The sequence below is a fragment of the Vigna unguiculata genome, chromosome 11, assembly GCF_037176805.1.
Source record: "Vigna unguiculata cultivar grain cowpea cultivar isolate G323 ecotype 2 chromosome 11, ASM3717680v1, whole genome shotgun sequence".
Taxonomy (NCBI): Eukaryota; Viridiplantae; Streptophyta; class Magnoliopsida; order Fabales; family Fabaceae; genus Vigna; species Vigna unguiculata.
Window position 1 is genome coordinate 39,463,881 of NC_140802.1, and position 19,090 is coordinate 39,482,970.

The window sequence follows — 19,090 nt, forward strand, 5'->3', positions numbered from 1 at the left end:
TTAAAATGACTAAGTTCACATATTTTGAAAGATAAAGAACTAAATTGGTCCAAAGTTTTGAAATGGACTAATTTCAAAATTCACTGAAAGTTAAGGGACCAAAAACATACTTAACCCTAAAATTTATGACAGTGATGTATTTTATTTTATTATATTTGAATTTATGATTAAATATTTGTTTTTTAAATAATTTTGTAAATATATACAGGTACCCGTCGATACCCGCCCGCGAATATGAAAAAAACAGGCGGTACCCGCATAGCGGATACCCGACAAATATGAGTATGAGTACGGGGTGGATATTTTTCCAACGGGTAGGGTATGAGAGAACTACTACCCATACCCTACCCGCTCCGTTGACATCTCTAAAAATATGTATCTAACAATAATAATAATAACAATTAATAATAATAATAACTATTATAATAATTATAGTTCTTAATAATAATAATAGTAATATAATAATAGAAATAATTATAATTAATAATAATGATAATAATATTTATAATTGATAGTAATAATGATTATTAACTGTAGTTGATAACAATAACCCGTGACTTTTCTTCACCAATATTTAATCCAATTTTGTTAAGTTTATTTGACATTTCAAGTGCGTTTCATAATAGTATTTGACTTAGCATTAAAGCAAAAATGTGTCAAACAGTATAAACAACTCAAATACAATTATGAAATGCATACAAAACATCAAATAAACCTAACAAAATTTGATTAAAATGACTAAGTTCACATATTTTGAAAGATAAAGGACTAAATTGATCCAAAGTTTTGAAATGGACTAATTTCAAAATTCACTGAAAGTTAATTGACCAAAAACATACTTAACCCTAAAATTTATGGCAGTGATGTAAATAACCATATTGTGTTCAAGAAATTCATCTTTCATCTTATTTCGAATTTTGTTTTGATAATCTTCGTTGTAGAAAATGAAACATTAAGAGTTAAATAAAATGAATTAGACAATCAATCAAGTAAAATATCTCTAATTTGTTTGTTTTTGTCAAAGATTGACATAATTCAATAATGGTCAACAAATCCTTCATATTTGAATGGGTATGAACATCAACAATAAAATATTGAAGTGATATTTTAAACTAATCATATATTTATCAATATACCTATTTTTTTAAGTTTAAGACAAAAATAATTTATCATAATCTAATAAAAATTGAGATGTAATTACTAACAAAAATATATAATAGTAATAATATTATATATTACAAATAAGAGTAATAACTTTACTACTAATAATGTTAATAATACTAATAATAATAATATATAATAGTAACATATAATAATAATAACAATTATTATTATTATAATAATACTAATATTTGTTATAATTTAACTACTATCACTATAAATAATATTTATAATAATAATATTATTAATAATTAGAAATACTAATACTTATAAAAATACTACAAATAATATTATTATTTATAATCAATATTATAGTTGAAATCATAAATAAATGAACAAATAAAAACAAATTGACTTTTGTATGATTTGAACCCGGGTCCTTTTGTACCAGAGTCTTAAAATGACGAAAAAACTAATTTTTATGACATGTGTCAATAAAAGAAAATGAGTATTGTAGTAACTTTGGTAGTATCTTCTTTTCTTAATATGTGATATATTTGGTTCTTATATTTGTTATTTTTGTTCAATTTAATGTTTTTAAATTGAGCAATTTTGTTCCTTTCCAGATTGATACCAAATTTAATTTTTATATAAATGTTATATTCATATTATTATTAAAATTCACATTTTTATTAAATATTGTTGATTTAGAGTTACAGTTAATTTAAAATTAGAATGAAATTTTAATAGTACAAAACAATACCATTGACTTAAGATTTTAAAAGGTTAAAAGTCGCATAAAATAATATAATTGATTAATATAATATTATATACATTTTTATTTAATAATTTATAATTTTAATACCCCTTTAATTTTAGTCTCAATATAAGAAAAGATAAAATTGCTTATTTTTTCTTAAAAAAGTTGAGATCGATTTGAATAAAATAATCAATATAAAAACCAAAATATAAAATAATGACTCTATTATGTAAATATTTATTTTTAAATTTGAAAAATAAAAATTATAAATTGATATTGTCTGCTAATTATTTAAATAATTAAAAAAAAACTTATCAAATTAAAAAAAATTAACGAAATCCATATTTGAAAAAAAAAATCAAAGCTAAATTGATAAATTTAATCAAAATAAAAACCAAATATATGTTTTAACGTTTTAAATATTATATATCTATATTATATATATATATATATATATATATATATATATATATATATATATATATATATATATATATATATATATATATATATATATATATTAGCTAATTCCAATTAGACAAAGCCACTGTTTCAACCGTTTCTAGGTTCTACAGCATCAACCAAACTGAACCATTGAGGTGACAAGAGCAGAGGAACATGACAGGCAAAAACCACAGTCACGGTTCCAATGAAAATTTTCGATGCCCTCACTGCGCAGGACCTCTTTCTAAGAACATGGTTTTTTCCAATTCATAATTTCAATACTTTCCCTGAAATCTTTTTTTTTTTTTTGAATTTATTGTTATTTTTTTTTCTAATTTTGTGCAGGAAACCAGTAATTGGACAGTTTCCCCCCTTGTGCGGGACAGTTTTTCTATGGTCAGTTCTTCCCACCCCACTTCCTTTTTGTTCTCAAAATTCAAACTTTTTGCGCGCTTTGATATTTATTGTTGAGCTTTGGATCTAGTATTGTGATGGGCAGTGAAATTTGTTTGATTTTTTAAAAGGGTTTCTGAGCTCTTGATTGTTAATCGAGGGATTTTGATTTTGTGCAGATTGGTTCTGCCGTTGGTGGCACTACAAGTGCATTTTATGGATTCAACCATGGTATCTACTATTTTACTTTTGTTTTTGTTTATATTTGAATAAGATTATATGTTTTTTATCTCAATGTGGTAGTTGTTATTCTGTTCTATTGGGTAGTTCAAGTTGGAAAAGATGTTCCTCTCGTACAATGAAAATGAGGATCAGAGGATGTTAAACAGAGTAACAATAGAGATTGCAGACGAACAAAAGCTTAATGTGGTTCGCATTTATGCCGTCTTAATTAATATTCATTATCCTAAAATAACATTACAAATTTTATGTACAAACTTGAGAAACTTCTCTCACTTCGATTGTAATCTTCTCTTTAGGCTGTGTTGACTTTGGTATCATCTCAAAATTTAGGTTTAGGTCTATTAGACTACCCTCTATTAAGTCATGTTTGGAAAATGGAAAAATGGGCATGCATTGTGCACATGATTTTTTGGTTACCAGTTTTTTAATGTTCCACTCTCACGAGTCAACTAATCTTAGTGAGTAGGATTTGACATAGCTCATTGTTTTTGTTGTCAAAAAACTTAAAATACTGTTACTAAAACAGATATGTTTAATTCATTCAAACTTGAGTTGGGAGATTTAGGGCAAGTAGTAATGAGATGAATAAGATTGTAGTTTTATCTGTTTGTAAATTGTAAATTGCAGACATAGTTGGCCTTCCAAACCAAAAGATTGAAGCTTTAATGTTTGATATTAACAACCTCTATTGTTGAAAGAGTTTTCTTTTTTCCATTTGTAATGCAGTTATGCCTGTTGTTAGGAGATGCGTAAAAGGGCCTATGTGGTTACATTTCCTCATTGGTGTAAGTTTCTTGTGCCTTTTGAACCATTTATTTTTCTTTTCATTCAGTTTTATTTTCTGTCAGCTAGTTTCTTTAACCCATTAACCTGACTGATGTATCCTTCTGTAATCTGTTAAGAGAATCGTGATGCTATAATAGAACTTTAAATAGAAAAAACTTCTTGCGAATATTACTTTATTTGCACCTTGATTGCTACATAGTTGCATCATCCATGATGGTAATCATGTATAGTCCTAGATATTTTGCATGTCACTTAACAAAAGGGGATGTCTCACATTCCTGAAGCTGTTAATGTATTAGCTGCATTTTGTCAACGTCTTAGAAAAATTTCCTTGAGAAAATTTTAGTGCATTTTTTGAAACACTGAAGATGTCCACAACCTTCAACCACCATATTTGTTTCCTCTTGGATCAGTCCTGTTTTGATGCATAAATCATTGATTGACCTCCCTGTAAACTATTCATACTTTTCTACACATGCTGTGGAATTGTGAATTTAGGCTCTCTCTCTCTACATGTATTCTTCTGCTCCACTCAACTTGGTTTAATTGTGTAATATGTATGTTCCGGTACACTCATTAGTTTCACATTACTTAAGAGTTGAGGTTAATGATAGATTAAATATCTTTTCTTTCTTCTACCTTCTGATGCACCTTTTAATGATAAAACAGTGATGGAAATCCAGCTTTCAAGGTGGACAATAACCTAATACAGTGATTGACAATAACAATATCACTCGATGAACTTGACATCGAACAACGTACATAAGTTGTAGTCCTTATATATTTTGTACCACAGACTGGGCTTTAATATGCAGTTTCTACCACACATTTTCTAGATTATTTTATGTTAACATGTTCATATTGGAGTATCTAAAGTGAGTTCATAGTATTCAAGCATTATAGAGCTTTCTCTCATATTGTGCCAGCAGAAACACTCAGAGCTAAACTTTCTGCTTTCTTATTCAAGCGAAAACTTGCTAGTTTTGTTAACAGCATACTTACTGAAACTGTTCTCTGATTTTCAGACACCACCTGTGATAGTATTCTCTTCAGCCTGTGCAGGACTGGCAGGTGAATTTCTGATTGTGTTATTACTTCTCCTGTCTCAAAAGTTAAAATTTCATGGTCAAGAAGTGTTCTAATCCTAATGATGTTTTCTGTGTTTGACAAGTGTCAACCTTTTCATTGGTTTTATCCTTGTGTTGTGATGTATGTTTACTGTGTATCTGAGTTGATAACAGTATGATTGTAATAACTGTAGGTGGGGCTGTTCCTGCTCTTGCACAACTTGTTTCCTCGTCATACCATGCAGCACTATCATCACCTCCTCCTTCAGAATAAGATTCAGAAGTCAAGAACTTCCTCTACCCTCTAAAATTTACACTCATACGTATATAATGGTTTTCTTCCACTATAGTCAGCATTCATGCTACATCTGTGCTGAGAGTTTTGTTTTATGTTTTTTCCTGTGAATGATGCTTTTCAGGTTTAATCTTCATTATGTAAATTAAGCTCTCATAAACTGGTTCTACAGATATACATTAACCGTGATTTTGTTTTATCGTTTGGTTTATTATGTTAATCAACGGCATTCGTTTTACTAGTTAGATTCCGTGTGCTGTAATAGTATACTTATATGATATTCAACTTACTACTATAAATATGTATTTTTATTTTATTATAATAATAAACAATTTTATCTGATGTTCTTATTAAAATAACTTTACTTTTCAGTTATTTTTATTTTTTCCTTGTTTCTTTTTCACTTCACCTTCCATAGTTCAATCCATACTTGTATATCCTATACAAAAGATCAACAGGTGAAACTAAACATTCAATTAAAGGTATATGTAATACTCATCTTCATCCAATCTATTAAGTAAAAAGTTTAGATCTAGATTTTATTTCAAAACAATCCCAGTATGTGAGATTGTTGTCGTTTTGTGAAAAGATATAAAATATTCATATTTAATATAAAACAATATTTTATCATTTTATGTTTAAAATAAATATGAAAAAATAATAAGTTCTGGTCATTGTATGAATTCTCTTTAGCTATTTATACAAGAGATAATCTGCATTGGTAATTTATATTATGGAAAAGTTTATCCTATTTTTGTTAATAGGGACAAAAACTTAACTTTTATGAGCGTAAAAGACTATGATTTATAAGTTTCTCGTTTATAAATTTAAGACTTAAAAAGAAAACACAAGTAAAAACTGAATTGTTTTATTTTCGTAACTAAATCATTATAATTAAATTAGTTTTAATATTTGTAAAATACAATTTACTTTCTCGTTCATCAATGAAAAAAAAATCTGTTAATATTAATGTCAATTCCTCGTTGACAGTGTTCAGTACCACCAAAAAAAAAAAGAAAGCTGATCAAACAACAGTGGACCTGGGACATGTTTGTCTTACATTAGAAATCTTTTCTTCACATTATACACACATTTTTAAGTAGAATTGGTAGCTGGAATTAATTTAGCACATCTTAATTATATTTAAGGATTCAAACTCAATTCTAATAAACTTCAAAACAAAAATAGACACTTGATCCTCCTCAGAAATGTCATTTCACTCATCTTTTCCCAGGGTAAAATGTGCCACCAGGAAGTCTCTTTCAAAATGTGCAGTCATGGAGTTGAGAAAAGTTAAATAAAGGATACATTGTCTGCACAAATGTTCTTGTAAAAGAATTCAAGGGATACCCTTACATCATACTGTGTAGGCTTAACTTCCTGAAGGGTAATTCATCAATTCAAGGAAGGGATACCCTTAAATCATACCTTAAAACCAATTTGGTTTTGTGCTTCTGATGTTGGTGACTTACTCTCTTTTAACATTGTGGTATATAAAGCGAACAAAGAGAAATGAAACTCCGAAACTGATTGCACCAAATATTAGGAAGAAAGCATAGCATAGGCATGCATTATAGCCAATAAAGAAGGATAGCTGCAAGAATCCACTCATATTTGATCTCACATAGAAGTAGATACAATACCCAAACATGAAAATGGCTGTTGAGCCACCACACAGCACTGACCTGCACCCACAGAAAAACAACATTAGTGATAAAGCCTCATACTAAATGGTGTGCTCAATGCTCACATTTTTTTTCCCTCCCAAATTTCTTGTGAAAACATCATCACTACATTGATTTCTCTTAGGATGTCATGGTTATCAAGGATCAAATATTTCAAGAATTGATATCAGCAACACAACATACCTCCACCACCATTCATGGTCTTCCACAGATAGTTGAATGTATGTCAAGCCAATACTGACAAGTGCAATGATCACAATGACAGGAATGAAGGTGACAAACAAAATGCTAGGAAGAGTGTATATTTTGTAGCCCCACATACTAGCATACACCTGGTGTAGTTGCAGAACAATTGCACTAAAAGGAACAAGACCCCCAACAAACATTAGAAATGGTGTTCTCCTGTACCAAGCATGCTGTTGAATGTCTCTTGGGTGTCTCTTTGGAGCAGAGGGGCTTTGAAATTTGGATCTAAATCGGTATCCGATCACTCCACCGAATGCTAGCAATGGCACGGCGAGAAATGTTAATAAAACAAGAATCACAACAATGGAGCCAAAAGGGAGTCCAACTGTAGCCCTGTAAGAGATTGCAACTATGTTGATGATAGAGGCTGCAACAAATACTGGTCCAGTGTAAAGAACCCCTGCAAGACCAACAGTCCTTTCCTGAAATTGCAACCAAATCACAATTGTTTCAGTTAGTTAAAAGTAGGGAAAAGGTTCTTATGACACCATTTGACTACAGTTTGATAACTTTTACAGAAGTAAAATGGTCTTAACAAAAGTTAACTTTTGTATTTCTAAAAAAAGAAAGGGAAGAGTAGCGAGGGGTAATGTCAAATGGGTGTAAAAAAGTTCTGGTGTCAAAGTACCATTGTTCTTAAAAGTAACATCAAAAGAGAAACATTTAACATTTCTTTTTCTTTCTTGTGAAATTGCATATAGAATTACCCATCCATTCTCAGCATACTGGCCATGGAAGGATGCTGCAGTGTAGCCAGCAAATACAGAAAAAAGAGCATACAGCAAGACAAGCCAATTTAACAGTGCTCCACGATTGTAGGGATAGAGGGTGCCAATAAGTGCTAGAAACAGCAATACACAAATCCTGTTTTATATAAAAAAGAGGAACAGAGTTAAAAGAGAGCTGTTCGTAATTATTCTTTTCCACCATTACACACATGAACAAAAATAATGATTAACAAGAGATGAAATCAAGAAAAGCAGAAATCAAGTAGGAGAATGCTTTGGTCTTTGCTATCACTTGATATTCTATATTCAGATTGCTAAAGGATTTGAATAATTCCTTGGTTGGTTGATGCATAAATGAAACTATATATACATCATCACACACCTTCATATGTTATAGTCATGACATTGCCACGTAAAAGACTAGAAGCTGAATGCATGGCTTTTGGGGAGAGGATCAGGGAATGTGTATTTTTGACAACAAGAGTAGCTTACAAGATTAGCAATTGGGTACCAGTTCCAACAACAGCAAAAAGTAAGGATGAGTTAGGAGGAGGTCTGAATACATCGCCATGGAGGCACTTCCAACCAACCTCTCTATCTTCTTCATTTGCATCAGAGTACCTAAATTGTAAATGAAAAAAAAAAATGTTAGGTTAGGCTAAGAAATATAGACAATGCTGTTGTAGAATTATGAACAAAGAAGAAAGTTACTTTTTCAAATCATTCCTCAGATGTCGCATATAAAGCAGGGCAAGCAAACCAGTCAAAAGCAAAATGATGACAATTGAGTTGATGAACGAGAACCAATGAACTTGCTGATGCACAGACATCAACGAAGCCCTTGAGTATCTATCCATCCTGTTCTCAAAACGTGTTTTAGTGGCATTCCAGGTAACAGAATAAGTGAACTTAACATCAACACCAACATCTTTAGTAATATCTACAGCACGATTTGGATCGCCAAATGCATTTACTTGTATGATTTGATTCCCATTGTAAAGAACTTCAAATTGAACATGTGTGAAAAGGTAATAGTTTTGTCCTCCACCAGGAGTCCAACTATCTTCTTCAAGTTTCCCAATGAACCCCCAAAATGGAAGATCATCCAGGTAAAATTGGAAGTAAAATTCACGGTCTATAGCTCGCTTAAAGAAGCCAATTTCATCAACTGTAACCTTCTTTGGGCACAAGGTCTCATCAATCTTGTCCTCTCTGAACTTGAACTCATACAAAGCATTGCTCAAACGGTCACCATTGAGAACTTCCCCCAGGGACTCTTTCTTTTTGACAATTGGGACTGTGAAAAACACAACCTTTTTATAATCAAGTGGTTCAAATTTCCAATCCAATGATCATTTGATCCCATTTTTCAACACCACGAGATTAAAAATTTAACCTTTAACCTAAGACCAAGAGTGAGTGACTAACCTGGGGCGCAGAATGGCAAATCATAGTATTCATAGGTCTCACTGCCACAGAAGAATCGTGTAAACAGAAATTCAATGAACATAAAGGTGAAAAAAGGAATGAGGGAAAGAATGAAACCTGGGGTTGTTGAAGGGCCCCACTTTGTTGACAAACAATGGGACGAGTTCTCCAACATTGTAAAAGTGATCGGAGGGTGAAGATGAAGAGAACTGCAGAGTGGCGCAGAGAAGAAGGAGAATGAGGTGGTGCTTTTCAGCCATGGATGCAGTTGGTGAAGAAGCTGAAGCCAGATGCAGAGTCAAATGCTTACATTATTCAGAGACATGACACACAAGTTAGGAACAGAGACAAGTATTAATTGTACGATCAAAACAAAATTAACCCAAAAAAAAAAATGAAAATGGTTCTATAAACTAGAAACTTAATTTAAGATTAGTACAGTCTAGTTCAGTAATTTGTGAAGATCATGTTAAATTTTCGGTATCGAAGTTAAAATATTTTTTTTCAACAAATAAAATAATTTTAGATCCTATAGGACATATGAAGATCTATTATTACTCTCAAAATTTCTTTTTTAAATATGTTTTTCAGTCTTCTCTTGATAAAGATGTTCATACAAACATTTTATCTGTTTAAATATATATGCTATAATTCAATATTTGGAAAATAAATATAATGACACAACCGGTATGACTTATATGACTTCTCAATATAAATATAAAATATGTCAATACTTTTAGTAATTTAAGGGGGTGAAAAATCACTAATCATATTTATTGGTTATATAGACTCAAGTTCGTTTGACAATATCGTAAGGAACAACCATTATAGATGTGAGACTTATTAGATGTACCAGAAGAAGCCCTTCAGTCGAGGATAGGGAAAGTTGTCGGCCCCACGATGGACGCCGATGTTCCAACTCGATCCAAGTCCGTCCGGCGGTCACCACGTTCTCGAGTTATTATCTACTTTACAACGTAGATCTCCGTCACAATTTTGGCCTGACCTTAAAATGTATCTCAGAAAATAAAGGGAGGAAAGAATATTTAAACTATGCTTGATCTCGATTCTTAAGCGATGTGAGATTTATTAGATATATTGAAACAAATAATAATAATAATAATAAGATAATAATGTTGAAGTAATTCTTAATTGTTATATTGACCCATCTATATGTGGTCATTCAACCCTTCAAAATATATTTCTAAGGCTAAGTAGTTGAATAAAATGAATCGTATTGATAAAATCATTTCTAATAACCAAAATACATAAATTATTATTAAAATTACATAACGTAATAATTTTATGATGTTACAAATTAAAATAAAATTTAAAGCTCATATTTAAAATGCATAAAATTTGTATATGATACTTATTAAAATTTTAACGATATATATTTTACTAACTATTGTTACTAAAGTATATGTAGAATAAACAAGAAAATTGTATACAACAACTAATCGATCAAATATCCTAAGCAGTGGACCTATATATAAGTCGATTGAACCGGTCAAGCACATTCAAGAATAGTGGTCCAACATATAGACCGATCACACTTGTCAAACATCTAAGAGTAGCGGACCAATGTATAGGTTGGTTTGTCATGTTGATTGTTACATTAAATATGACCAATGGTTAGACATCAAGCATAATTAACCAATTTTAAAAAAAAAATTAAATTAGCTAAAAATTGTATTATAACACAATTAGACCGTAATTAAGTAGGTGATAAGTATAAGTCCATTACAAATAGTATAAATAGAAGGTTCATCTAAGATATTGACTTACATTTATTACTACATTTAATACCCTTGCACTCGAAGACCTACCTATTAAGCATCAGAGTGCATTCTAAAAGTATTATCCAAGCGGTTCAAGACGATTATAACATTCCTTATATTGGACAAACAAAAGATAGGAGTGACTCAAAGATCAAGACATCAAAAAGTTAAAATTATGTCACCCATTCTATAGAAACAAAAATGATTAAGATTTAAATTTATGATTTATTTTTGTTGAACCGATTTAATTGTTGACCAATTTGACAATGATTTATCTCGTTTATAATTGGACCAATTTTACTTCTCAATTGTATTATAAAGGAGACTATTCTTCTTCTTAATAATAAGTCAATTGTTTTTAAGAACTATGGCATAAAGAATATTTAGCCAAACACTGTCTAATTTTTTGTTTTGTTTTATTTTATTTATACAAATGAAGTGGAATAAGCTATAGAGGAAGTGTTAATTTTCCGGTGTTTGCTTGGAACAAAAATATTGAAAGGGGGAAATAATTTTTTATGTTATGCACGATAAGATTTTGAAACTAATGTTTTTTCCTCTTTTCAATCAATTAAATTTATAGATAAGATTTTGAACATATCTTCATTCTGAATCTTTTCAATTTAGGCCTATATTATGAAAATGATTTCTCAAATTAAAGCCTCATCAAAGAATATTAGTTCAACTTGGCAAAATGAAGTGACACTTATAGGAAGAAAAACAAAAATGAAACTGAGACTATTAAAATATTTCATTACAAGAAAATTTTTCGTTAACAATTAATTTTAGTGACAAGAATTTTTAGTCACAATTTAATCAATTCACAAAATAAAAGTTTATTGGTGACTAAAATAGTCACGATTCTGAATAAAAAATTATAATTAGTTTCTAAATTTGTCTCTAAAATTTAACTACCAAAGTTTTGGTTATTAAATAAATTAATTTATAAATTGGTCATTAAACATTAGTTATCAAAATTTAGATTATCAAAAGAATTAGTTTCTAAATTAGTCTCTAATTGATTAGTGACTTATTTAGCAATTAATTATATTTTTTTTTCATAATAGTAATTATTTTAGTAACCAATAATTATTTATTTTATAAATATTAGTATCTAAATTTGTCACCAGTGACTAATAATTTTTGGTAACTAAAATTGATTATTATTTAAGATTTTTCTAGTATTGTTTGTATAATTTTTAAGAAAAACCTAGATTTTTTTGAAGAATAACCATTTATTATTAATGCGAGGATAGGCTCCTTAGTTTAATTTACAAGACCAAATTCTTAATTTCATTTTTTAAATACAGCGATTTTTCTTTTTTTGTTTACTTATTTTTGAAATAGAAATGCATGGTTAAAGAATTACATACGCTAAGGTTAGTTTAGTTTTGTTTATTATTTCAAGAACCGATTGCTCTCAATTTATTAATATTATGTTTTCTTCTAAGATATTAGTTTCAAATTTAACTTTATTTTTTAAGATGAAATTACTAGATTTTATATTGTTAGCGTGAATTTAATAGTGATAACTTTTAATGTATTGGGAGAAGAAAATATAGTTAAAAAGTTTATACTTAATGTGTTGAAAGAAGTTAAAATGTAAGTTATAATTAATATTTTTTGAAGTTAGTTACTGAAGTCATTTTTATGGAACTTTTTTTATTTTGTTGAAGTTGTAGTCAAGAAGAACCGATAGGTAGTCATAACATAGTGATTTATTTCTTGGTCCATTAAAATAAGTGATGGTATTTTTTGCTTTATCATCTATAAAAAGTTAATTTCACATCAATTAAAAAACAATTAACTCTATTAGAATTTAGAAACATTATTTCTGAAATGTATTTTTTATATAAGAATACAAATACTAATACTGCAATAAAAAATAGAACAGTAATTGAAGTTATTTTTTTTTTAAATTTGATAAATAAAATATAAGTAGTTAAAGTAGGTTTATATTTAAAAAAAAATATATAAATTAGAACAAAAGATAGAATAACACAAATTTTTTAAACGTCACATACCTCGTCTTTTGTATTGATTGGAACTTTAAGTTATAAAGATTAATGAGTATCACAATTCACTTAATGAAATTTTTCTCTTAATTTTGAATCATTAATAAAATTTAATTAATTAAAAAAATATGTAACTAGGAGTTAGTTCTTCAAATCATAAAACCTGAAAAGTGAGAAAGACAAAAAAAAAAAAAAAACCATATTTGTTTCGAAGTGGGAACCATGGCTGTCATATGATGTCATATTGAACACTAATACGGTATCATGCATTCGAGGTACGTTGAATCCAAACAATAAATATATATTACACTATTTTCTTGAAAATTAAAGATAAAGTTCAAAATATCCATTAAAAATAATAAAACAATTAGCAACATAATTTTCATCATCAATCAAATCACACCTAATTAATTCAACAATAAAAGGAACGAGAAAAAAAAAATTAAAAGCCTTTGATTTTTCAACTGTGTAGTTATTACAGCAGACACAGATAAATATAGTAACAGTAATTAATATTTAAATAATAAATATAAATTAAGTTTTGGATTTCCTTATTACAATAGAGATTATTATTACAATAGAGATTAACACAAATTTTCAGACCAGAACAATTGTAGTATGTGTAACTGAAACGCGTAGGAATAAAATCTTGGGAAATCCTAAATCAAACTCAAACGAACCAACTTTGGTTTGGTTTGTTTGGTTTCAGACTATGAGATTTCACGACTCGTTCTCTGGTCCGATCGCTCTCTTTTTCTCTAACCCAATAGCAATCAACAATAATCCTATTTCGTAATTCATTATTTTACAGGTGAACAACCATTTTCTCTATCCTATACCCACTTTTTTCTGTTTTTTTACAATCAATTATTGTGATTACTACTGTTGTTGTTGTTGTTGTTGACGATTATGGTTTATTTAATTTAAATTCTGATCCTTAATTCTATTCCCTGAATCCCATTTGACCTGCTTGATTAAATCTTAAATCTTGATTACTTCCCCTGATTTCGTGATTTCTGTGCAAACTGATCCAGCGAGAAGAGAAATCGACGAGAGATGTTGAGCATTTTGCATCTGATGAAATGCATTGGAATGATTTCTGAGGTTTCTTCCGAAATTGCTGTTGAATTGAATTGAATTGAATTGAAGGATTTTAAAACAAGTTTTGTTTTGTTGGTTTTTGTTTATGTTGGTTTTGTTTTTTATTGTGGTGTTGGTTGGTTCTTGAGAAAACAATACATAAGACAAAGGTTGTTTGATAGATATAGCGTTGTGAGGGGTTTCCAAGCTGGGAATTGCAGCATCATGGACCAGCTTCCTGTTGAAGTGATTGGGAACATTCTGTCTCACTTGAGGGCTGCACGAGATGTGGTGATAGCTTCTGCAACATGCAGGAAATGGCGACAAGCGTGCTGCAAACACCTTCATACCCTTTCATTCAGCTCCAAAGATTGGCCCATTTATCGAGATTTGACGACTACCCGTCTCGAGATTTTGATCACACAAACCATTTTTCAGACCTCAGGGTTGCAGGCTCTCTCCATTCTGATGGAAGATGTGGATGAATTCTCGGCTTCAACGGTTACTGCTTGGCTCTTGTACACCAGGGAAACTTTGAGGCAATTGCATTATAATGTCAAGACTATGCCTAATGTTAACATTCTTGAAATATGTGGCAGGCACAAGCTGGAAATTTTAGATCTTGCTCATAATTCTATTGTGGGGGTTGAGCCTAATTATCAGCGATTCCCTTGCTTGAAGTCTCTTTCTCTGAGTTATGTCAGTATATCTGCATTGGATCTGAATCTTCTGGTATATGCATGTCCGAAGATTGAAGTTTTGGAGCTTGTGAATCCTGAGATTGCAATGTCTGATGCACAGGTGACTATTGAATTGAGTAGCTCAACGCTGAAGAGGGTGTATGTAGAAGCTATCAGTTTGGACAAGTTTATATTGGAGGCTGATGGGCTTGAGACCTTGCACTTGAAAGATTGTGCACTTGAGTTCTTTGAACTCATTGGCAAGGGGGCCTTGAAGCATTTCAAGATTGATGATGTTAGTGTTATACATCTTGATATTGGCGAGACAGTTGAGGATCTTGAGACTGTGGATATCAGCAACTTCACAATTATATGGCCAAAGTTTTACCAGATGATTTCAAGATCATCAAATCTAAAGAGGCTTCGCCTCTGGGACGTGATGTTCGACGACGAGGATGAGGTTGTGGATATGGAAACAATTGCAACTTGCTTTCCTTACCTCAGCCATTTATCTCTGAGTTATGATGTGAGATATGGAGTTCTTCACTATGGCTTACAAGGCTCTTCCGATCTAGAGAATGTTGTTGTGTTGGAGCTTGGTTGGACTGTGATCAATGATCTTTTCTCCCATTGGGTTGAGGGGCTGCTTAAACGCTGTCCCAATCTCAAGAAATTGGTGATTCATGGAGTTGTTTCTGAGGCAAAGTCTCATGAAGAATGCCAGATGTTAGCCAGTTTCACCACAGCAATGGTTGAGATGATGAGGAGATACATACATGTAGATCCACATTTTAAGTATGAATAGGATTTTTGTTATATACCTTGCTATAGCTCATGCTTTCTATTAAGTCTAATTGTGTAGGCACATTTGCAGGTAACTCATTCAATTCAAAAAGTTTATCCTCAACTTTTAACTTGTTGTTTGGAATCTTCTGAAATCTGGGTGACTCACCAACAAAGATAGCTTCACGATACACATTCATAACTTCGACCACTTCTTAGTAGACAAAAATGGCCACGAACTAATCTGCAAATTTTACACTTTCATTTCTGTTCTGGGAATTCTGATCTTATAATTAAGACTGTAAAAGTAAATCATGAAGGCATTGTAACAGATTCAAGTTTTTAGGTAAGAGTGTTGTTATTGTAGCTGGCCTTCAATATCGTTGAAAGTATTTTTCTTAAGAGTTTCATATTCTTTTGTTTCTCTTGTATTTAGATCTATTTTCTTAGCAGTTTCATACCTCAACTGACTTTTCAGTAGTCTGATTTATTCACATATGCAAAACAATTTTCTCATATATATATATATATATATATATATATATATATATATGAGCTGCAATTAGGAACATGTTTATTACTGTGACATATTATAGTTTCTATGTTCTGTTCTTCCATGTTTATGTCTGATGGTTTTATGCCTGCACTTGTCTGCAAATCCTCAGGTAGCAGTTAGTGACTCTAATCATTCATACCTAGCAAAACATGTTAGAGTCTGTGTTTGGCATGATAAATGTTTATTAATATGACAACTAACTAATCAACTAGATGATGAATTGGTGTCAAATAGTGCTGATTGGTGATAACATGAAACTATAAAACATTGTTTCAGTTGCTACCACGTAGAGGAATGTAAAACATATGTTCTAAACCCCAAACATACTAGACAACCTTAAACACCACCATATTTATTCATCTGGGTCCTTACCAAACTTAATACTTCTTCTACTTCATTCTCTATTTTACCTATTAAACTCTTTACAACCACATGAATGACACACTTAAGACTTATGTTACAACTGTGAAGAAAAGTTTGTCCCTAGATATAAATGTGTTCACTCATGTTTCCTCTTGTTACTTACTAGATGAGGAAAACTCAATGACCCTTATTCTCATTCACTTTCAACTTTCATCTCCAGCTCTTAAAACCTCATTGTCTCCTAATTTTGTACTTAATTTTACAAACTCAAACTAATTTCTACAAGGTATATGTTTTTGGGAAATTTGTGGATGTTCTACAAATTAATTTTCAAAATATGTTAAATACATTCTGTAAACTAATTTTTGGAAGCTATTTTTAGGAATTTATACATGTCATATAAATACATTTTCAGGGTAAATTTATATATTTTTAAAATACTGAAGTTTTTGGAACATATTTAACATTTCCAATACCAAGAATGTTAAAATTTTATTAACCTTGAGAGACTCAATGGGGAAGGAAGAGCGAAAGTGAAAGGCCATGTTATTCGTACCTTCTTTTTCCCATTCCCACTCCTTAGGGCTTTTTTTTTTTTTCAAATTACCAATTTTACTCTTTCAATCTAACCTAACTGGATTACATTTTTATGGGTTAAATTAAACTATTAAGTTGTATTAATTCTTTTATTACACCCAATTGGAATTAAAATCGTATGATAAATTTGATAAATTTTAAATACATAATAACTATATAATTATATATCTGATAATGTTATCATGTAAATATTATTGATGTATGTTAATCGATGATTATGATATTGATAACATAAGAACAAAAATCCAAATAATAACAGTAATATGGCTGAGTTTTCTTACTATTGGATAAAAGCAATCTTGGTTCATCTTCAACTTAATAGGGTCAAACTATCCCAAACAGAGTAAATTAAGCTTAGAAGAATAAAAGCTTTTATTGTGCTTAGCATTAATACTTTTAAATTTAATCATTTTATGAACAAAAAATGAATTAAAAAAATAGTAAATGCTTTCAATATTAATTACTATTTTTGAAATGATTTTTTTTTTCAAAAAATTTAAATTAAAAAATGTAATACGTTTTGTTGGTTGTAACCTATGATGCACCGAAATTTCAACTTGGGTCACGTATTCGTATCCGACATGTACCTGTGTCAGATATTTTAAGATACTTTATTGATAATTATCAACGAAGTATCTAATTTATATAATCGTAGTACACAACGAAAAAATATTAGAATAATGATCAATTTTAGTGACAAAAGATAATTAGTCACTATATAATGACCAATTTAGATACCAATTTAAAAACTAAAATTAATTTATACAAAACATATGTGTCAAATATTTATATAAATAATATTATTTTTATAGAATTTGAGATTGTTGAACCCCATTCTTTAACATATTTGTCGGATTGTGTAGGTATAAATATGCATTTTTCAAGTTAAAAATAAGTTCTTGAGAATGTAATTAGAAGGAAAACTAGTTAAAAAACCAATTAAAATTCGATTTTTGAGAGACTGAAATTTTAAATTGATTTTCTTTTTTCTTTTTTATTTATGCTGTGTTCATTTGAGGGAGAGGATTTGAGAGAGAGGGAGTGAATGAGTTTGAGTGGATTTGAGAGTGAATTATGTGTTATTTTTTTAAGGAATTTAAAGGTGATTATGAGTAGATTTGAAAATAAAATTTATAAAAGTTGGTGAGAAATTTGATTGATGTGATAAATAAAGAAATATGTTTAAGTATTGATTAGATTACCATTTTGCCCTTTATGTAATAAGTAATATAATTTGATATTTGTATGAGTAAATTATTTTGTTAACATTTTTTAACCACTAAAATTAAAAAAAAAACAAATGATGTGGGATTGGATCCAAGTGATATGAGATCATATCCCTTCTCTTAAGCCATGTCCTGGATCCGTTCTAACTTTGCTGGGATAAAATTCTTCACTCACGTCATTCTTCACTATATATGATAGGGTTATTCTTGTAAAATTACAAAATTATTATATTATTTACATACAAATCTCTTGGTGAGGAGTGAGTGGACGGTGAATTTTCGATATCACGCACATTTATATTTGTATTTACGCGCAAATTCCTTAAAATGAACGAAGTGCTCATCCACGAATCGATTTCCTCAAATAATAATTCCCCAATATGAACACAGCCTTAAGAAAGAAGAAATTTAAAAAAAAATGACAAAAAATAATCGTTCAAGATTTGGTTCTCCATATACCTAATTCTATCGTTATGTTATTTGAATAAAGTTTAAATTCATAGGTGAAAAAAATAGTTTTGTTAATTTATATATATATTATTGGTATTATTGGGGGGTCATTTCAAGATTCTGGTGGGTCCATCTCTATTTGGTCTTCAAAGCCAAAAACAAAAAAGAGATAAAGAAACACCAGTTAATGTATGTTCTTTTAGTTACTTGCTTAGACCACAAGTAATAAATAACTTAATTAGCATAATAATAATAATAATAATAATAATAATAATAATAATAATAATAATAATAATATACAGCATATATAACACAACACAATCAACAAATGAATAATTATTGTTCTAGAAATCAACACCAATTACCCTTCTCAACAATTACGG

At 29.8% G+C, this 19,090-nt stretch overlaps 2 protein-coding genes and 1 pseudogene across 5 annotated transcripts; 2 read left to right on the forward strand and 1 right to left on the reverse strand.

Moving 5' to 3' along the window:
* Nucleotides 1-2,400: 2,400 nt before the first annotated feature.
* Nucleotides 2,401-5,288, forward strand: LOC114168862 (uncharacterized; annotated as a pseudogene). Its single transcript, XR_014986374.1, has 6 exons — nt 2,401-2,560; nt 2,651-2,701; nt 2,878-2,929; nt 3,668-3,726; nt 4,753-4,798; nt 4,989-5,288. The product of XR_014986374.1 is annotated as an uncharacterized LOC114168862 (transcript).
* A 1,000-nt stretch (nt 5,289-6,288) lies between these two features.
* On the reverse strand, nt 6,289-9,516 carry LOC114170496 (Endomembrane protein 70 protein family). The gene is made up of 7 exons (XM_028055987.2): nt 9,294-9,516; nt 9,177-9,217; nt 8,460-9,045; nt 8,241-8,369; nt 7,728-7,884; nt 6,958-7,442; nt 6,289-6,774 (listed from the first exon to the last, which is right to left on the reverse strand). The coding sequence occupies exons 1-7, from the start codon at nt 9,434-9,436 to the stop codon at nt 6,558-6,560; spliced, it is 1,758 nt and encodes a 585-aa protein (XP_027911788.2). The 5' UTR covers nt 9,437-9,516; the 3' UTR covers nt 6,289-6,557.
* A 4,028-nt stretch (nt 9,517-13,544) lies between these two features.
* On the forward strand, nt 13,545-15,646 carry LOC114169858 (F-box/LRR-repeat protein At1g67190-like). 3 transcript variants are annotated; one of them, XM_085668489.1, is made up of 4 exons: nt 13,545-13,783; nt 14,007-14,076; nt 14,235-15,527; nt 15,607-15,646. In XM_085668489.1, the coding sequence occupies exons 3-4, from the start codon at nt 14,278-14,280 to the stop codon at nt 15,608-15,610; spliced, it is 1,254 nt and encodes a 417-aa protein (XP_085524615.1). In that variant the 5' UTR covers nt 13,545-13,783; nt 14,007-14,076; nt 14,235-14,277; the 3' UTR covers nt 15,611-15,646. The 3 variants fall into 3 exon arrangements, with proteins under 3 accessions (XP_085524615.1, XP_027911002.1, XP_027911004.1); XM_028055201.2 differs by having other exon boundaries at nt 14,235-15,646; XM_028055203.2 differs by lacking the exon at nt 14,007-14,076 and having other exon boundaries at nt 13,555-13,783; nt 14,235-15,646.
* The last annotated feature ends 3,444 nt before the right edge of the window (nt 15,647-19,090 follow it).